At 40.4% G+C, this 21,089-nt stretch overlaps 1 protein-coding gene across 5 annotated transcripts in view; it reads left to right on the plus strand.

Moving 5' to 3' along the window:
• Positions 1-21,089, plus strand: part of ZMIZ1 (zinc finger MIZ-type containing 1) — a 296,933-nt gene that overhangs the window by 227,482 nt on the left and 48,362 nt on the right. For all 5 annotated transcript variants that reach the window (XM_027880293.1, XM_027880296.1, XM_027880295.1 and 2 more), the window contains one exon: positions 17,848-17,992. In XM_027880293.1, coding sequence (XP_027736094.1) covers positions 17,848-17,992 — 145 coding nt within the window. The remainder of the gene's footprint in view (positions 1-17,847; positions 17,993-21,089) is intronic.

Consider the following 21,089-nt stretch of genomic DNA (forward strand, 5'->3'; position numbering starts at 1 on the left):
CTCCTTGAGCTAACTGGTTAGAAGTGTGCACACAGAGGGGCTGTGGCTGGTGTTCTTACACAAGCACTGAGGGTTATCTCAGGTGTGTCTAACTCGACTTGCAGTTATTGAACTGTCAGTTAAATCTAAATGGGGTCTACCTGCTTTCTGAACTACAGTAACTGCTTAGAATAAGGGGAGAACAAGGATTGTATCATCAGCTTTTGGCCAAGTACCCAAAGTGGTTTTGTGTTTTTATACATAAATCTTCTCAAGTTCAGTCATCACCAGTTAGATTTGAATTTGTTTGTAACTGAAAATTTGAGTTAATTGTAAAATCATCAAAACAACCCAATGTCATTACTCTTTGTCAGAACAAATCACCATAGGTAACTTCTACACATGTAAAAATACCATGGTCTGACTAAAATAAAATCCTAGGAGTTGGGCAGGTAATGTTCTGAATTGTTGCATTCCCTCCTGAGCTGATCCTAGCCTTTCTTCAGCCTGCAGCCTGCTGCAGCAGTTTGCAGGTTTGGGAATTGAGCATCCTCCTGTGCCAGGGCCTGTTGGGAGCTCATTTCTTTCTGGTCCTTGGTACACAAGGGATTCTGAAACTGGGACATGGCAGGTGTGCAGGGGAGTAATGGGACAGCTCATAAAACATGAGACTGTTTCAGTTCCCATTCCCACTCACCCCCATTTTTCACCCACTTTTCCTTCCCTTTTTTCCTCTTCTCTCCCAAGCCAATCTGGTGGTCTGGTCTGTCTTGTGTTCTGTTTCCAAATACAAGTTAAAAGAGTGCCCTCCTACATTTTATATCCATTCCTGTCTGGGGTTTTAGTGCATGGCAATCAGGCCCTCACTTACTGTATCCATCCTTTCTTCTGTTTACTCTTATATTTCTTGCACATTTTTTTGGTTAAGTTTTTGGTTTATCCAGATGTATTTACCGTACCTTAAGCAAGGTATCAAGCAGCTAATCTTTTTCTTGTAGCCATTGTCACTGGCTTCTTCCTTGTTCTGAGTGTACTTTACTATTAATAGCCAAAACATTCCTTAATATGGAGACTTAAATTGAACAAGCTAAACACAGAACTGCTGAGTCTCCATGGTGCAAATTTTGAGCCAGCACATGATAACATAATATTTTTGACATATTTTATAATAATTTAGAATGCTATATGATTTCACCAGATTTAAGCACTATCACTCTTAATATCTCATTAGGCAGTGTTTTGTATGATGCTCGTTCTTTCCACCATTACTTTAAAGCCAGGTACAGAGGAGCTGTTTTATTGAGGTTAAGGTATTTGCTGTTATTAGGTATTACTATTTGGTTAGTGCTCATATCTAAATCAGAACACCCGTTGTGCTAAGCACTGTGCAAACATCTTTGAAGAGACAGTCTCTGCTCCGAAGAGTGGAGCAGATTTATACTTTAGTTCTTTCACCTTACTACTTAATGCTGCCTTTTTTGCACTTCAGTTCCACTTATCTAATGGATATCTATGCCACTTGTGCTTCTCTGTAGTAATAGCAGTGATAATTAGATAGCCAATTTTTATCTGGATCAAATGCAAGTTCCCAAAGAATTAAAAAGAATAATTCCAGTGTATCATCCAATTGGACAAAAACACTGAAAGACTCCAGTGTCCAATGAGACACTGCTGGATGGTCCTGCTTAAAAAAGGAATGCTTCCTGTATTTTAAAGATTTGTTTAGAATTGGGAATTAATGACTTTATATATAAATAATTATTTAATTAACTTGCCTGCATATATGTTAGGATTGAGATTGCTGTGTTTTCAGTTTTACACGTGTGGAAGATTATTGTTTAAGTTTCTGAGCTAATGTTGCCTGTCCGAACACTGGAAGGAGCTCTTCTGACCCCTCTAAGGTGCATCTGATGAAATAAGCCCATTGGAAATGCTTTTTCTATTGCCTAAGATAGATGAAAATACTCTGTGAACTCAAAGAGATCCACTGTAGTTTCTCATCTTTAATAAAAGAGGTCTTTAGTAAAGACCTTATGACTTGTAGTCATAGAATGTCTGGAACACAGCAGTATCAGTTGCAAGAGATTACAACTGTCTTTTTTAATTGCCCTGTTGTCACCTCTCATTAGTAAGGTGCCTGTACTTCTATCTACTCTTTCTTCCTCACCTTAATCCACAGGGGTCTAGGTTGTGGGTTTTGCTGGTTGGTTTTTTTTTTTTTAATCAGTATCTGCGTGCAGAAACTTGTTAGTCAGGAACCTGTCTGATAGAAGGTTGTCATTTGTTTCATCATGATACATATAGTAATGTTTGCTGTAAATCATGTAACATTCTTCCAGTTTTTGCTTATGAAGTCTTTATACCTCTTTTAATGCATCCCTTTTATCTTACAGAGCTGTTCATTTTGGCTTACCCATGTTGTGTTCAACTACCTTTTTTGATTCCTAGATTTTTACAGGATGAAATACATTTTTGCTGTACAAGGCTTCCTCAAATGTACCTTCTCTATTAGTTTATTCCAGTCTGTAATAGCAGGGGCTTAGTCTGTACTCCATGAAGGCTTTGAGATACTACCTTTTATAAATACTGCAGTGAACTAGACTATTTCACTTTAAAGCTTTGATTGCTTGATCTCAGGTTTCAGCTTTGAACCCTCTTTTCTCTATTTAATGATCTGGCTCAGGTTGCTGGACTGGTGCTGCAGTCATTGCTCCAGGTGTCAAACTGGCTGCAGTCGAGCACGTTCCCAGCACATGCATGTGCATGGAAGTCCACTTAAAAAGGAAGATTTTTAGCCTTTGCCACTTTGCTGTTGTTTATTCTCTAGCGTTCAGTAGCGCATTTGCTTGGGCAAGAATTTGCAGTGAGTTTTTAGAATCCTTGTTCTGTTTTCTGCTACATGAATTTGTATAGCAGATCTTTTTCCGCTGCCTTGCAGGAACTCCTCCCGTCAGATTAGCATGGTCTAGTGGTCTGCATCCAGGCTAGGAAAAGAACCTTTAATCCCACATCTGATGCTGAGGGTATTGATCCTCTCCTCTTCAGGATGCTGTGGATGACTATGAATGTATGTCCTTTATGACTGGCATTATCCTGCTCTAGAGCAGTTTCTCTCTCAAGACCCTGGTCTGTAAATGTGAAAATCCTGTCTCTATGTTAAAGTCCAATCCCGTTCCCTCCTTCCTGGTCTTTTTGTCATCATTTACCCTGAAAAGTCCCTCAGGGAGTGGGGGTAGTCTTGGCAGCAAAAATGTGTCAGAAGGGACAGGAAATGTAACATAGACCTACCAGTCAGTAGCCTTAGTGTCCCTCACCCCGGCAGCGACTAGATGGATTTTCACTGTAACTTTAGACAATAACTAGTCTCTCCGGCATTCTAACCTGAGTGTTTTCCCGAAAGGATTAGTTCACTACCTTAGATTCCCTCTTTGTGAAGCTAGGATGATGTTCTCTTCACAGGATTAGGTGAGGATTAGCTAGTGTTTATCAGCGGCTTGCAGATAAAAGAAGTGCTTTGTTTACATGTATATCTTTTGGACTGCATGGTCTTGATCACTTGGCAGTGCTCAAGTCTGCATTTGAAAAACATCTGATTTAGGATAATGTTACAATATACTTGTTACAGACAGTTACTAAGGTGTGTGTATTTTTAGAAGTGAATCCTGCCTCTAAAAGTGAAGCATTTTGCAATTAGGAAATATTGTGTCCTATTCTCGTTTTTTAATTATTATTGCTATCTTTAAAATGTTTTGTATTAGTGTTGACACATAGGATTTTTGTGGTCATTCTGGAAATGTCAACAATATTTCTGGCCTAATGACTGTAAGTACTGTATGAATTTATTCTCTGAGGGAAAAACAATGCCATCCTTCAAGAGTTATCTTGTGAGACAGGTAGACAATGTCTGCTGTTACCTTTCCACATGAAATATCCCTGGTTCATGAATTACAGTAGCTGGAACCTGAAATTCGTAGTGTTTTTCTACATCTTCTATAATTTCTGAAAATAAAGGTTTTGCAGCAGCTGGAATCAGCTAACAGTCTAGTGGAAAATACATCTTGTTCTTCCCTAGCGATATTGGCTCTGTGGGGCTTTCTTAGTAACATGAACAGATATGACTCAGAAGACAGAGGGAGAACAACTATGTTGAGTAGGAAGTTAAAAAATGGGCTTTTTTACCATTTTCTTTTGGCCAACGCCACAGTCAAGCTGCACTGCCTGCTTTTTTTCTTCCTTTTTCTTCTTAACAGCAAATAAAACTGGAGCTGGTATCCTGAATTCATCTTAACAATCAATATGAAATCCAGGAGAGAACAAATGAGATATTCTCAATGGCATGTGAAATTTTGAAATGCTGTGGTTTCTAGTTTTCATAGCACCAAAGTGCAGGTTGCTAATGCAGATTCTTTTATATTGCGATAGACAAGACTAGGTGGGGTGTTGCGTAAAGATACAATTTGAATTGGGCCAAATTTGGACAGTTTGTTTATTGGGGGGCTTTCTTACTTGGAGAGGCTCTAATCAGGAGGAAAATGTAGTAGAAACTTGTTCTCAGAGTAAAATACAGGACCAAAAGTATGAGGAGGAGGTCAGGGTACATGATAAAATCCCACCTTCTTGGATCCCAGGTAAGTTACCCATTCTCCCTTCTCATTAAACACAGGTCTGTTCCTTGTTCCCTTTGTCCCTGTTCCCTGGATTTCTGTTGCTCTTGAGGGTTCTCCTCATCTCTTCCTCCACCCTCATGTTTTCAAAATTACCACAGTCTGTTCCCCTTAGAGAAAATTTCCTAACTGAAAACTTGTTCTTTATTTCAAGCCCTTCAAATAACCAGCTCTTTCCAGAAAACATTCCTGTGTTAATATCCCTGGGAAATTTTTACCCATGCCATCTTGCTTTTGAACTTTTATTGCACTTCTTTCAAGCTGTGGAAGGAGCCAGTTCTTATGTGTTTGTGAAAGGCCATTTATATAGTCCCCAGATAGTAAGTAGCCAGGCACAGTCTGTATGCAATAAATGCATCTCTGTAACCTTTCAGAAATCTTATCTATAACATATCATCTAATCTTTTGCTCTAATTTCTCTTGGTTTTGACACTCCTAGGCTAACATAAAAGTACTTATCAGTGTATAAAGGAGAAGTTATTTTTTGTAACGTACTTCAAATGGTGTATTAAAAAAGAAAAGATCATCTTGGTAGAGGTTGTGTAAATATAATGTAAGAGATTGAGCCTCCCTACCACTAAAATTGCTAATAGTATTTTCCACCAGCTTCAGTAGGAACAAGAGCTAATCCAAAATGGTTCTGACCAAGAACAGAGAATTTTATTTTTCAACTGCTTGGATAACATCTTACTGTGTGTTTTACTGTAGTATTTGATGTTCTGATGTCCATTTTGATTCTTATCCAGATATTCTGTGAACATGAAAGAAATAGATGTGGTTGCTATTTAGATAGGATGTTTGCTCTAGTGCTTTTTTATAAACTGCTGCTTTTCTACAGGCAGTGAAACAGAATCCCTGCCCCCGTGAAACACTCTGCAGAGTTAACGGGCCTTGAAGTCTTGGGAAATCCTCTGGGTCCCTTGCTGCCCTCCCTCTTCCTTTCTCTTCTCCTTGGTACATGATCCCTTCAGGTTTAGCTTCTGAAAATGATGTTCCTACCCCTCATAATGTTTTGTGGGTACTGCAGTCTTGGATGAACTGTAGGCTCTGTTGGTCATGTAGGGTTGTATTCTAGTCATTTCCCCAAAAAATGCCCCGAGGAGTTGCATACAACTCATTTGAAACGGTTTCCTGTTTGTGTTTGCTACTAATGCTGCGGGGTTGTTTAAGCATCCAAATTTATTTGATTTTTTTTTTTTTAGGTTTTGAATCATCCTTTGGCACTGCTCTGACAGATTTGCTCTAGAAAATTGGTGCTAAAATCTGGTTCCGTGTGTCGTTAGGACTATATTACTTCCTCTGTCGTCCCAGTCCTCCGCCTGATCTATTCACAGGAGGCTGGGAAGGCTCATGCTGCAGTTCGGCGCAGGATCGGGAAACTGTTCCAGCGTGTGGCATCCACGCTGTGCTGTCTGTCTGGCGTTCTCACCCGCCCACCGCTCCCTCGCCTGCCGCGCCCGGGCCCATTCGCCTTTTCAGTGGCTGAGATAAGATGTCAATGAGAGGGGCGGGAGGGTTAGCAAAGCTGCCCGAGGAATTGATTCTTGTCTGCCTCTCCGAGCAGTCTGTCTGCGCAGCAGCACATGATACGGTTTTGCACAATACCTCACTAATGCCCTAGTCAGCAGCTTCCAAGGGAAGAACAGTACTGGGGGGAAAAAAAAAAAAAGAGAAAAAGAATAATAGCAGTCCTCTGCGAGCCGCAGTGAGTGCATGTACTAGAGCTAAATTTGGAAAGCTAAAGCTTATTTCATGCAAGATTATTAGAATTATTTGGGTTTCCAAAGGCGCACACACACACATGTACGTGTCGCTGGCCAGCTTTTCCACGTGACTCGGCTAGATCCAAATGCAGTTATTTATAGATGGCAAGAGCAGTGATGGCATTATCTTGTAGCGCTCCAGTCCTGAAATTATAGCACTCGTGTGCAGGGAGAGGGGGCCAGATGCCCTCTGTGAGAATTTAGTCAGGCTGCTCTTCTGCAAATGTTCTTAAGATGAGGTAGTCACAAACAACCCTTTCCCTCTTCCCCAATTCTTTTTTATTTTCAGACAGAGAAAAGAAAGGTATTGAAAAATCAGTCTGGGCTGTGATTACTACTGGCTTCTTCCCCAGGTGCTTGTAAAAAGCAATTAGCCACGTTCATTTTTATACCTCCCCCCTATTCCATAGATAACCTATTTCTACCTATGTAAAATGATAAACATTCCCCTGAAGACAAGGAAACAGCAATTTCTAATCTGTCTGAAACTAATGTTCGTAGTTAGGTTTTTAAATAGAAGTCTCTTGTTCCAAACCTCGGTGTGTGTGTGTGTGTGCGCGTGCTTGTAGCTCAGCTGATTGCACTGAGGCGTGTACATGTGCACTGGAGCCCTGTCTTCAGGTACCGCCTGTGCAGAGGAACAGCTGCCTGACTTGCACCTCTGCAGAGTGCCACAGCCTTGGTGCTGGGGCAAGATTCTGAGCTGCAGCAAGGATTTAATCCAGCTGAGGGAAAAACAAAAAACCAAATACATGTCTGGGGGAAAAAAACAAACAAACAAAACAAAAATGAAAAACAAACAAACCAAAACAAAAACAAACCCCAACCAAATAGAAAAAGTTAAGAAGGAAAAAAAAAAAGAGAAGAAAAAACCTGGTCAGGTTTACAGGGTAGTCAAACAAAGAAATGCTTCAGCGTAGCTGGGATCATGCAAGCTACATCAGGGCATGGGCACAGACAGCAGAAGATAGGGCTACCTGAAGGCAGTACTGCTGCTAAACACTTGGTATCATGAAACTACAACTAAAATAATCTGAAGATCAGGGTAGAGTTATTTAGATGTTTCTTAGTTTACAGCAACTTGAGTTTTCTATGTAGCCCTAATTGTAACAGAGCATAGATGATTTGCTGGTTTTACTTTATTGGTAATAAAATAAACATGGTGCGTGTGGAGTGTTAAAGGGTATTGGAATGCCTTAACAGGAGCATCCACGGCTCACGAAGTCTGCTCCTTTAATACAGCAGTGTTTGAGGTAGGAAACATCCAGTATTCCGATGGACACAATGAGAAAAAATGGAACTTTCAGGATACAGAAGCCTTTCTCTTGCTTAGATTAGTTACCAAGTTCCCAGTGCAGCATGGGAACAATTATTTGGCATTTGACTTTGGGATATTAATTGAATGTTAATTAATTAGGCAGTTCTCAAGAAAAGGTGATTGGTATCAGAGGAGCAGAGCAGGTTGATAGTAAAAGAAGATGAAAAGGTTTGTGCAGTTGGTGGGACGCAAAGGGGAAAAAGAGAAGTAATGACTCTTTTAAAAAACTAACTCATTAATTGGTCAGTGAGATGGGAAACATCACTGCCTTGAAACTGCAGTTTGTGCTCACATCTGTCTGCCCTGTATTGTTTGAACAGAAATCAGAAAAGTAAAAACTGCTGTAGGCTGAGTTTCTCTTTCCTAATGTCTTTAACTGTTTTCAGGTTCAGCACATAGGGATTATTTTACATAGTTGTAATCTTTCTTTCAGAATGAGGAACAAGATGGAATGATAGGGTTAGTGTGCTTTCAGCTTAGTTCTGTTCAAGTACAAAGTTTTTATAGTATGAAAAATGGTTCTGCAACTCTCAGCTTTGAAAACTAACACTTTTTTCTTTCAGCAGTTATAAAGAGGTTGGCAAAGTTTGTGTTACACTAATCATAAAAAAAAATTTAAAAAATTGAGGACACCTGATAAAACATTATTTTCCTATAAATATAGAAAATAATGTAAAATTAAAGGAAAGAGCAAGAATGCAGAACCAAGAAGCAAAAGATCCTAAAATAGCTTTTGGTCCCTCTGAGTTCTGGCTGTGCAGTGTTAACTTTGGAAACACGTTTCTGCTATAAATTTTGGTTGTGTGGTTTTTGTAATTTTTTGTTCCCTCCTTGAAAGCCTCTCCAGATGTTTTACAGTTGTTGTTTGAAAATGTTCTGTGGCAGGCACAGAGACTGCGGGCACAGAGCAGTAACCCCTTGATGTGGTGGTTGTGGTTTTTCCTTGCAAAGAGAAAAAGGTGTATGATCCTCTCTGTTCTGGGACTCGTTCTGTCACAAATGGAGTGACCTTCAGCACATCACCTGCTCTCAGTTCCTTTCATCTTTAAAACTCAGCCAGCAAGCTGTGTAGCTGGATGGCCACTTCAGGAGTCTCTGCAGGAGCTCCCCACACTGTGGCTGAGATGTCTTTTCTGAGTAATTACGAATACAAACCAGATTTAAATACTTCTCCAATGCAGACTGTTTGAAATTACTGTGTTCACAATCACAGATTTTGTTTGATTGCAAAAGACTTCAAGAAGTCATCTGTGCCATGCCCCTTGACTGAAGAATCAGTTCTTTCTGGATCTTTATCTGACCTTTCCTCAACTTACCCTCTAGGGTATTAAGAAACATTGGGATGGTCCTAATATCTAACCTGTAGGTTTTTTATCTTTTTATATATTGGTGTTTCTGCTGTGGATGTGGCTAACACTTTGTTACTCAGTAAATCAGAATACTGCTGTCAGTCTTTCCTCTTCTAAAAACAAAGACACAATCTAGACCCACCAAAATCCCTAATCTGTGCAGTCTTTTCTTGCGGGTTATATTTATAGCTTTGCTTTCTAATCATTCTGATGACTTTTCTCCCCCTTCTGTGGTTGTACATTGTGGTGGGGTAGAAAGAAGGGAGAACTCTGCATCTTTCAGGCTTGGGCTTCCGCTCATGCAGCCAAGGAGGCTGGTTGAGCGTGTTTTGGCAGCACAGCACAGCTCCACTCGTGAGCTGTCCTGCCTTCAGAGATGGTTCTCACACTGTTGTGGGGAAGATGTGCTGTGTCGTACTTTGCACTTGTCCTTGTTGGATGTTGTTTCAGATCATTTCTCTAGCTTTTCAAGATGATTTCAGTAACAAATTTCTCCAGAGAACTGATGCTACTTTGCAGCTTGTGCCATCTGTAAATTGACCCAGAACATGTTCTAGCCCTTTATCCATCTGGATCATGAATATCCATAAATTAATCATTCAGTAGTTTCAGATCCAGAGCAAACTCCTGCAAAAACCTATCTATCTGATAAAGCTTATTTCTCTTAGAGACTGTTGGTTTAATAGTTTGGTAAGCTTAAGTTTCCAGCCATTTCGTGTTGTAATTAGGTAGACCTTATTTCCCTTGTTTATTTGTAAGAATGTCACATAAAGCAGCTCTAAAGCCTCACTAAAATCAAACTAATCTATGCTCAAGGTCTATTGGCTGCTAATGTAAAGGAAGTACAGAAGTGTGGCATGATTTGTTCCTAACAAATCTACTTTGGTTGTTAGTAATTTCTTACTTTCCTCTTGGTCTTTTTGAAAAAATTGAGTCATTTTTCCATGGTAGGACCTCCAATTCTACATTTATTCCTTTCTTTTTTGAATGATAGACACTAGATTTTCCCTTTTCCAGACTTACGTTGTCATACTGATTGTGCTTTCCTTCCCTGTGTTCAAGCTCTTGTTAAATTCATCTGTTGGGTTTCTTCTTAGCACTTTGGATGTTGTTAGTGGTGTTTAGCGCAGGATTTGTTTACAGTAGTAATTGGAGGGCTAAGGATGGATTAAGTGAAACCTGGCCTCTCACCTATAGGTCCTGGTTTGGCTGTAGCCAAAGATGGGTTCAGGTGTGTCAGTTCCATTTTTCAGATGCCTGTCAGATGTGAAATCTGTTGATGACTAGAACTGGCATAAAAGCGTACAGCAGTAATGAAAGACGCTGTTGTTTGAAATCTAAGCAGTGAAACCAATAATTGGATGAGTAGAAAAACAGGCAGTCTAATGCTATTGGAGTGCATTTCCTTTAGAAAGCCTTATTCAAGATTCACTTGCTGGTGGCCTTTCACCAGCTTTGTCTTCTCTTTATATAATGGACCATGGTTTTAGATGTAGCAGCTTGGGTAGAGTGTAACCCTAACTGAGATGCTTACGTATTTTATCTGGATCTGTGCAGAGTGTTTTGTGCTTGCCAAATTGAGCCATTGTTTCTGTGTTTTGTAATGTATCACTTCAAAGTTAATGTAGTGAATCTGGTAAGATGCTCTGCCAAGTTTTGGTAAGTGTAGAAGGAAATTAGGGAATCCCAGTTCCACTGAAGTCATGGGGTAAGGACAGCAGTATTCAAATCTATGTCTTCAGCATGTAGCTGGCAAGAGCTTTTGGGAAAGCCTATATATATGTGTCCTGAGAGATATTTGTGAACAGCTGAAAATATACCAGGGCAAACTGAACCCATATTCAAGACAAGACTTGGTACATGGTGTCACTCCCGTGCAGCAGTCTTGAAAGCACATGCTAGATAACTCTCAGGTTTGCAGAAAGGGTATTATTGAATAAAAACATTGTTAACTAATGTGATATAACATTCAGGCATTCCCTATGTTAGCTGTTTTCCTACAAACCTGTGTGGTTTTTTGTTTTTTTAATGATAATACATAATTGCATGATAGATCCTACTGGGGCAAAGCTGGAGATTTCTGCAGGTCACAACTGTAGATATTGTAATGAAGGAGGCATTAAAGGACATAACTTGGATATTAGGGATAGAAATGTGTATTATACCCTGTTTCACAATGTTGAACCATAGCTGTTGACTTTGTGTTCCTGTTGTGATTAGCAGGGCAGTTCATGCCTCCCAAAGCAGGGTTTGAGCCAGCTGTCACCTTGGCTCTGCTGGGGAATTCAGTTCCATGCAGTTTGCTGTGTGGTTGCTGGGGCCACCACTTTTTAAATCTCTTTGAGTTTGGAGGTGGTACTTGTCTACTCTACTAGTGGAGCAGGTTTGTTTTGGTACTTTTCAGATAAAATCAGTCCATTTAATCCAACTTCTTTAGTTGGACTGTTTAAGCTAACGTCACTGATTTTACCTAATGGAGAACAGCAACTACAGTCCTCAGCTGCTCCAAAAACACAGCCAGCTGGGGTGTAAACCTCCCAGGATGGAGTGGAAGCAAACACCTGGGAACAAGCACTGGCTCTGCCATGGGCCCCTGTGTGCAAAGAGGGCAAGTGCTGGCAGCCAAGGAGGGGAGGGGTGGACTCCCTGGGAACTGCTGGGAGTCCGTGTTGAACAGCCAGGCTGGTGAGAAATTAATACTTCTGCTTTGTAATTGGCTTTGTGTGTACTCCTTTGGCGCTCTCAGCACTGAGGCAGACACTGAGCAGAAGCTTGTGTAATGACAGGGGTGGGGCTCAGCAGCTGCAAGGTTAGGGCATGCAGCGGTACCTCGAAAGGACTGAAGAGCAGGGACAAACACATGGACTCTGAATCTCTTCTAATGGATAGTTACATCCTGTTTCCTTTGTGGGTTTGCCTTCCTGCCCTGACCCACAGGTTAGCTAGCCATTGCCAGGCTCTGCTGGAGTGTGTGAGGAGGAGAGATGCAGGAAAATCAATCCCCAGAATAGTTTAGGGTGACTGGTTTCTCCCTCTTTCTCCATTTCCTAGTTCTTTAAAAGCAAGGTGGATTTTAAAACACAAGGAAAACATCCAATTTTCAGTTTCACAAAATTGTAAGCAGAGATTCCATCCTTTTAATGCTATACTGTTAGCATATTGAGCATTATAATCTCCATTTTTCTGTGTAAAAAGAATAACTCTCCTAAATAACCAAGACAATAGTTATTTCATCTTCTGTCCTTTGCTTCTCATTGCTCTGCTCCTTCCCTCCCCACCAAATTACCTCACTGGATGTTTTATGAAAACTGTATTTAGATTGCATTCTATACTGAAGAGAGTATCTCTGTATTCTACTTATCTAGAATTCTCCATGTAAAAAATATGATTTTGTTTCTAAAAGCAATATAAAATTAATGGATATGATTGATGAAAAATGATGTATTTTCTTACTTATGCTGTAAATATCTTTTCAGCCAAATGCATTTCCTTATGAGGCATGAAACCAAACTAGCGAGATGGTGCTGAACAGATAGTTCTCCAAATCAAACTCCTCCTTTTTTCCTAATATTTTCATTGCAGCGAATAAGAAATACGGGTCTGCCAGTCTGCCTATTGAACTATCTACTGCAGCTTAACTGCAGCAAGGAAGCTGTAATCCTATTGTGCTCTTCCAGCAGTCTCCCGGGAAGCAGAAGGCATTGAAATTACTGAGCTGTTGTCCTATCCCCTCCTCACCTGTCTTTGTGGCTGTAAATATAGTGTCTGCCTGTAAATAACAGTTTGCTGCACCTTTAAGCACGTTCCCTAACAAGAGGCAGCGATTTACTGAGGTGATAAGCTGTAACTAATACTAGGGTATCATAATAGGTAAATAGATTAGCACTATGCTTCTCTGTATTTTGCTTTCTAGGGAGCCAAGTGGCTCATGCACTCGGAGGTGCTTACCGTGGCACTTTGCACCGTGCCGAGTGAAACCAGTCAGTTATGGGATTGCAGCTCTCAGAGATGGTGTGGATGCAGCTAATGAAATGCCTTAGTGAATCTGTGGGGTAGCATTGATTACGTACCCTATTTTCTTTCCACTTTCTGGTCCCTGGCCAAAAAATGGCTGTAAGGGGCTGTACCAGTGTTCAGTGCCATGGCTATAAAATGCCCTTTGAGCTGCATTGTCAGCATCCATCATGTAGTATTTACAGGTATGCCACCATTGTTTGTTGTCGAGAAGTAGTGAGTGGTGTGGGCAGCCTGGGCATGACCCATGGCTTCCCCCAGCTCTAGCTGCTTGGTTTTCCTAATGGAAGGGCCCGGCATTTACAAAGTAGTTGTGATGCTACTGCTAGGTGATGGGCACTCATGGTTATGAGGGATGGGAAGGTGCCACAGAGTGGGCATGGGAGGCCTTTGTTTCTGTACTGCCTGGCAGGTTCTCAGCACAAAAGGGCCCTTACAGGAAAGGAACAGTACCAGGGGATGTGGCCGGTCCTAATAATTGTGTCGCAAATCTTGTGATATTTGGCATGTTCTTAAAGACTTGGCTCCTAGAGACAGGGGATTAAATAACAATTACTTCCTTTCTCTTTCAAGCAAGACTTAGCTCTGTGGTTGCAGAGAAATGCTTGAAATGTGACTCGGGCTGAAGGGAATAAAAAAAAAAACCTTTGCCTTCCAGCCTTCTTTCTCCTCCTTGTCCCCAGGATCCCAGTGTGGATACATTGCGATGTCTTATGATTTTTTCAATGAAAGCATTTAAAACTATTGGAGGCATCCAGGACATAAAGTGTGGCCAACTCTGGGTGTGTGGGAGTATTTATGAGTATTTTTAAAGGAGGTCAGTCACACTGTGTGCTGAAACACGCTCTTGCCATGTCCGGTCCTCTTCAGAGAATGGAGAAACAAAAATGGGTCTGAATAGCAGCAAGCTGAATATCTCTGAACAGATTTTTGTTGTCCTGCTTCCTTAGGGAAACCCCCTGGTCTAGTTGTAATTGAAATTTCTCTTATTTTTAAGTCAATGTTTCTCCTTTTCACAAATGTGAAAGCCAAGGCTGCTCATTTCTATGTTGGTTTCTTAACGCAGTCGTCATTAGCAAATCAGTATTGATTTATTCCTATGAAAATAGATCAGTGCTAAAAGTAAAATGCAATCCCATTAAGAAGGATACAGGTTTTGCAAATGGAGAAAAGTAGGTCAAATATTGCACCAATCATCCCAGAGTGCATCCCTCTAAGCCAAATAAATGTGTGAATACACTTAAACTGTCAGCATGTCATTTGATTGCCATTATTATGCATCTTTTGGCATGAGCTGGCAGAGCCCTCTGTGACTGAACAGGGGTTGAAAATGAGAATTTTGGTGCATTAGCCAGGTTGCATTTTACACCTGGGCTGCATAGGGAGGGAGGGGCGTGTGCACATTTCAAAATTCATCCTTTACCTTCATTGCAACAGTTGAGTTCAACTTAAGCAGGAAAACCACATCATTGTATGCAAGGGACATTGTAGCAATGCAGCAGAGGAACACGATTTAAATCTGATCATTAAACTGCCGCAGCAAGAGGCTGTGAGAGACGGTGTGGATGGTCCATCTGCAAAATCTGTGCTCCTGTTGTACAAGGAGGAGGGGCGGAGGGGGAGAAAAAGCAGCTGCTTGGCTGTGCTATGAGAGGGTGAGACTGACTGTTGGCACCATCTGTAGCTGTCCTTTGTGCTTCCTGCTTTATCTGTTCATTATAGTATGATACTGAATTTCTCGTGCTTTGAGTGTAAATGAGTTGAGATACGCCTAATACTGTCAGCATAAAAAGCAGTAACTAAGTACACTAAAGATGAATAGTGTAATCTGTAAATTCATTTTGAGTTTGTTTCATCTTGCTTGAATAGCCCAGGAAGTGATGTTCTCCAGAAGCCAGCTGTACCAGATGTGTGTTGGCGGGGTATATATTCATCTTACCAAGCAGAGAGCAGAGCAGTGGAGGTGGATGAAGCAGGAGAGAAGGGAGGCCACCTCGTATTTTCCAGCAGGGGAGAGCAGACTCCTTTAGAGGGTTCTTGCTTCTACTGAAGAAAACTGGTAACTCCTAAGGTGGCTACAAGCAGCTTTGTTTTCATTCTGTGCACAAGCACACACGCAGGGAAGAGAGTGATTGCTATACATGGTACATGAGTCGAAATGTCCCGGGGGAGGAAAGGTTGAACCTCTCCATAATGAGTGCTGTGATAGGGATGAGTAAATTTGCTAGGATTTTTAGCTGCAGTCTCTTACTTTCTAAAAACATGAGTCCTCTCCAGTTAACTCATAGAATGAAACGGTCAAGTTTATCTTGAGGACCTCTTTGTTCTTTGGCAGTTTACGTTTCACCTTTATAAATGTGCTTACTGGATGTTGGTAATAATAACAAGTCATTAATATGTTTTCTTATCTCCAGCTTACCAAAGCAATGCTATCTCATTGGCATATTCCTTTTCTGGGAGTTACTCTGCTTTTTTTCCAGGAGGGTTTGGCTTTTGTTTGCAGATTCATGCCCTCAAATCCATCGGGTTGTTGCTTTTTATCTTACTTGTCAAGTGCACATAGGTGTGCAGAAGGAGCAACTCCCTTCTCCCGTCATAGGCTCCTCTAAGATGGATGATTTCGTAGTAATTACACTCGGCTGTGAAAGTGCTCAGCATCCACTATTACTCTGCGATGACGGCTGCCTTAAGTGTTCGGCAGAACACTTTGTTCCTGTTTCTCTGAGCTCAAGTGGCTGTGGTGCAAGGGAAGAAACCCTGTGAGGAAGGAATTTGTCTCTCCAGGCGGCTGCAAAAGGGGGAGGGGGGCCTTTGTCACTGGCACATTAGTAATGATATGCCAGGGATAAAAGGTGAGTATAATTTGATCAAATGCTTGTTGACAGATTCCTTGGCTAATAGAGAAGCAGCTTAGACTGACACTCGTTGCTGGAACATTTCACAGAGCTCGGGGGAATGCTTTTTGTAGGCTGCATGTGAGGCTGACAATTTCCGAGTGACCATATTTAGTTACATAAAGAAATGGTGTCCCCTTTTTGTCACAGCAGAGCTCTAAAATGCCTCCCTAAACACCACTCTTGACCTTCCACTTGATAAATGCAATAAAATTGCTACCTCTTCTTTGTCCAAATGTGTGATTAATTCACAGGAACGGTCCAGGCTCTAGGTATTTTTCTTGTGTGACTGTTTAACTTGAGGAAATGCAATTGTTTCTTGTACTGAAAAATCATATTTGTGGGTGTTTTAGTAAAGCAGTTTCCTTTTTCTCCCCTACAAATGCGACTTTATGATTAGTCTTTTTGGAATTTGTTATAAGTATGTGTGAACAGTACCTGTGAGTAGCTAGTGGAAAAAGGAGATGGTGTACCCTGAAATGATAGTTTGCTACTGCTTATGTTTATGTTATTAAGTGAAAAGACAATCACTAGAAAATTAAGAAATGAAAAGAGAAGCCTCAGTTTTAGAGAGTTCTGCACTCCTCTCTTTTAAACAAGCAAGCCTAAAATTACATCTAGAGCTCTTCTACGCTAAACTGCTGTGGCAGCTTGGGTTTTGAGTAGTCTTCTGGTTCTCACCTATTTGTGCAATCTGTTGATTTGTGTTCGGTTCATAACACCTCAGGAAGGCACTTAGTTAAAAATTAAACATGAAGCATTTTCTTGTTCTGAGGGTTTTGTAAAGGATCCTTTAAAGAAGAAAAAACCCCAAGCACTTCCACTTGAGAACATTTCCTTCAACTGCATGATTTTTCAATTAGTCTGCACTTTGTTCCAGTCAAACTCCTCACTGTCATCATACCTGGCTGACTATTTACTGGTGCCACTTCTGATGCTGGAATTAAATAGGCAGCTCTGAGACTCAGTCAGGTGTTGCTGGAGGCTTCAGTGGGGTGTCTTGGCTGGGTGCCCTCATGCAAGCCAGGTTTCACCTGCAGTCACTTTCTGGGGCTCTGCTTACTTGCAGAGTAGGTGGTTTCTGTAACAGGACTTGGTCTTCTCTGAATGTGGGTGCTTAAGGGAGAGGCCACATTTTCAGGGATAATGACCCCTTTCATGTCTTCAGAAGGAGTTGCAAGCTTTTCTTCTCGCTAAGAAATCTCTGCATCTTCATAGTTCATAAGCATGATTTTCCTGTAAGCACGGAATTACCCTCATTGACTACAAGATTAGGCACATAATGGAAATACACATTTAGGGGTTGTGCTGGGTCAAATATAGATTTAAGTGCCTAACTTTGTATCCATGCATCATTCTCCTGTTTATCTATTCAAGGCTGGTAACTCATAGCAGTTTTGGAAATTAAGTCCTGCATGTGGGTTTCTCTCCAATTAATCTTTTGCAAAAAAACCAGCTAAACAAAAAAGAGATCTTCTTCTTTTCTCTCCTCTTAAATGATGTCTTCTCTATGATTTTATGTTTCTATTAGTGTGAAATGAATTCTTCTGCATCTTTTTTCATCAGTCCCACGTCCTTGCGCCTCATCTGTTCTTCATGTCTGTGCTGCTCAGTGCAGACAAGTTCTCTTGTGCCTCCTGGGCTGTGCAGAATGTTTGTAGCTTGTGTAAAAACTTTATAATGATAGTGTAGGGCGATTACAGACTCAATTTGATAGGATAATAATGTGAGTGGTGGTTCATGGATAAGCTTTTCACTCCTGGGGTTTGTTCGAATCGCGACTCCTGTTTCAGTGGCTCGCACCTGCGCTCGGTTGTGCTGGTCCTTCAGATGTGTGCTCACTGTCACTGTGTTCTGTTTGCACAGCACTGCTTTCATCCTGGTGTGAGGAGCTGGGACGGCTCTTGCTACTTCGCCACCAGAAAAGCCGGCAGAACGATCCTCCAGGGAAGCTACCCATGCAACCCCCCATGAACTCTATGAGCTCCATGAAACCCACCCTCTCTCATAGGTGAGTCTGGGCCCAGTCCTCAGCAGTCTGTTAATTGATATGTTTGTTACCACTGACAGAAGTAGCTACGCTGCTCCATGCACTGCTCAGCACAACAGACAACAGGGTATCTGTAATTACAAGTACTAAATGAACTCAGGTTTTGTCTTTGCTATTGCCCAATGCGTAGTGAAGTAAAGTGTCCATCTCCAAATTTGGGCTTGGCTCAAGTGGGCTTTCAAACTTCAAGCTGTGCCCTAGAGGTAGACTTCTACATCATGTCTCTCATCAGATACTTGCCTGATGTTTATTTAAGTACAACTGGCTTTTCTTGATGTTGAAGACATTTGACTGGTGTTCTGTGTTTTAATCATCGTTGGAAATGTATGGCATACAAAGCAGTTGTACAGTGGGTGTATCCATAGAACAGAGAATGTCCTATACAATCTTATATCAGGTGAGGATCACAAAGCACTTGTATTAATTTAGAAAAAAATGTGAACATTAAAGAACACTATAAAAAGCTGAAGATGCAGAGCCTTTGATTGCCAAATAAGGTGGAGGAGCACTGTTTGTATTTCCTGTCTGCAGAGCCTAGGTCAAGGCAAAAGTTGGAGATTAAGTGTAGACAGGGATAAACATTCATTTCATGCTTTATGTTTCTGGGAGTTTTTTCCAAGGCTTTTTTCCCCTCAGCATCATGTTAAAGAAATCAGAAATAATTTAAATTGAGTTTAGTGTAGAGTATTTTTGTTAGTAAAGGATTACAAGAGTGTGGATGACCTTAAATTCCTTGTACCTAGATTCCATGATAGCATAAATAACTTGGACTTTTGTGTTAGAATGGAGCTTAGGGGACATCTTTGTGCCTTTGCATTTGCATGTGTGAATTTGTGTGGAAACCACTTTTGGTTTTGGGTTTGGATTATTTTTCATTATTTTTTTTGCATTTATGGGAAAACCATGCAATCACTATGCCTTTTATTTTAGCCCTTGAGAATAGAGTCCTTTTTCTGTAGTATAATTAATATAAAATCACTGACTTTTCAGAGTACCTGGATTGCTTCTTTGTTCAGTTGTTTATGAAATGACCGGTTGTAAACACACTTAACAAAAACAAACAGAAAACTTGATGTTGTAAGATAATTTTACACTTGGGAGAAGCTTGTCAGAAGAGAAAGTGAAATTAGTGGTCAGTCTGCAGAGAAAGTGTGGTTCAGTGTATATGTTCTCTTGGGTATAGTTTTTAGATGCCTGATTCTCATTTGGCCTCTGTTCTCCTAGAGTCTAAAGTAAGACTATCTCACAGTGGCTGTGTGCAACATTATTAGATAAGATAGACACAATTCACTCCTTTCAGGGCAGTTTTTCACTGAAACTGTCACATGTCAAAACATAAATACTTTTTTCTTCTAAACCTAAATACTAGCATTCCCGTCAATACCAGGTCGCCCAATATTCTGCCTTGTAATAGAACATTCTGCCCAATATCAAGAAGTTCCTGCAAATTTCTCTTGAAATCCTTTACTGGGGAAGTCACTGGGAATAATTTCTAAATTACTACTCTTTATCTGTGAGATGCCCCTCTAAAAACAGGATTTATTTGGCCTGACGTCTTATCTACAATAGCTGAGCAGTCTCTTAGGGATTTGGAATACCTGCATCACTGCTTTAGTGTGTGCTGTTGTTTTGTCTGTAATTTAGCCACAACCATGACTGCCAAAATCTCTCAGGTGGTTCATTAGAATGAGACATCCTGTGGCTTTCCAACTTCTTTTTCCACCTGGAACTGCTTATTTTCATGGATGTTTTATAATCAGTCTAAAAGACAGTAAGTGAAGTACGCAGTGAAGACGAATTTAGTTTTCTATTTGTTTTAATTAAACAAAAGATGAAAAGCCATTAAGTACAATCCCAGTGATGAAGCTGTTGATGAAGCACCATTTGCATTTGCATTAGATTACATTTCGGTCAAAAGCTTAGTATTAAAGTTCACAGTATCTTATCTCTAATTCACAAGGCTTTTCTATTAATTCAAACCAGAAAAAGGTATGCTTTAGATTTCCTATAAAAAATGAATGTAGCCAGCTACTTCAAGTTTTGTAAAAGAACTAGATATTAAAGTAGAACAATCAAGAGCATATTCCAGAACCTTACTTAACAGAGGCAATGTAGGATATATCTCTGCTGCTGAATATCACTAAACACAAATAAATCCTTCCCTTGTCATCAGACAGTCTTGAGTCCTTCACACAGAGATTTTTCTGCTCTTTTACTAGCGACAAAATTGCCCAGAATTCTTCTCAGGGACTAGAATCCTGATGTACCCGGCACTACAGAAACACAGCTACTTAGACTTGAAGTTGAAACAGGGCTCGGCTATTTAAAATACATTCTGACTCAATAATATATCACAAGAATCTAAATCTGAGGATTCATATTTAATAAACTATGGGCACTTAAACTGTTGGGAATCCAGGTCTGACCTATTTTTAAGGACAATCTTTGATTTTTAAAAAGTTAATTGAGCTATGAGAAAAAACTGAAATAGACTGATCAAGGAGTGCTTTGATAGTGTTACTGATGGTCAAATGCACTTGCAGAATAGAAGCCATACAAGGATGTGCACACATGCAAAAAATGCTTTCAGAGTAGGGACTGTATTGTGCTAATTTCTTTCTAAATTTAGTTTTTCATTAACAGAATGATCAAGTATTGCATATAGGAAAAAAATCAGCTAAATACCTGCTGTTTAATGTAGGGCAGTTGGTTGAACTGCAAAGGCCTGTCTGTGTTTTATGAACAGAATGAGAACTGGATTCTCAAAAAGACACACCCCCCCCCCCCAGTCTTAGGGGTTTTTTAAAGTCAGTGCAGTGTAATAGTTAGCTCAAACTTGAATGTGAGATTTTTATATACTTTAGGTTTATATTTCTTTTTTTACTGATTTGTATGGGTAAACTTCACTCCTGTACTGAAGGACCATGTAAGACCTATCTATCTCCTTAATCTTGTATAACTTCTAATTAAAGTCCTACTTAATGAATTTATGGGGAACTTAAGGAGAGTCATTAGTCTTGGGGCTAGCCCTACTGCACAGGAGTGAAATTTCATCTTT

Source organism: Empidonax traillii, unplaced genomic scaffold (genome assembly GCF_003031625.1).
Source record: "Empidonax traillii isolate 1590-97213 ecotype Southwest subspecies unplaced genomic scaffold, ASM303162v1 scaffold67:size1865537, whole genome shotgun sequence".
Lineage (NCBI taxonomy): Eukaryota > Metazoa > Chordata > Aves > Passeriformes > Tyrannidae > Empidonax > Empidonax traillii.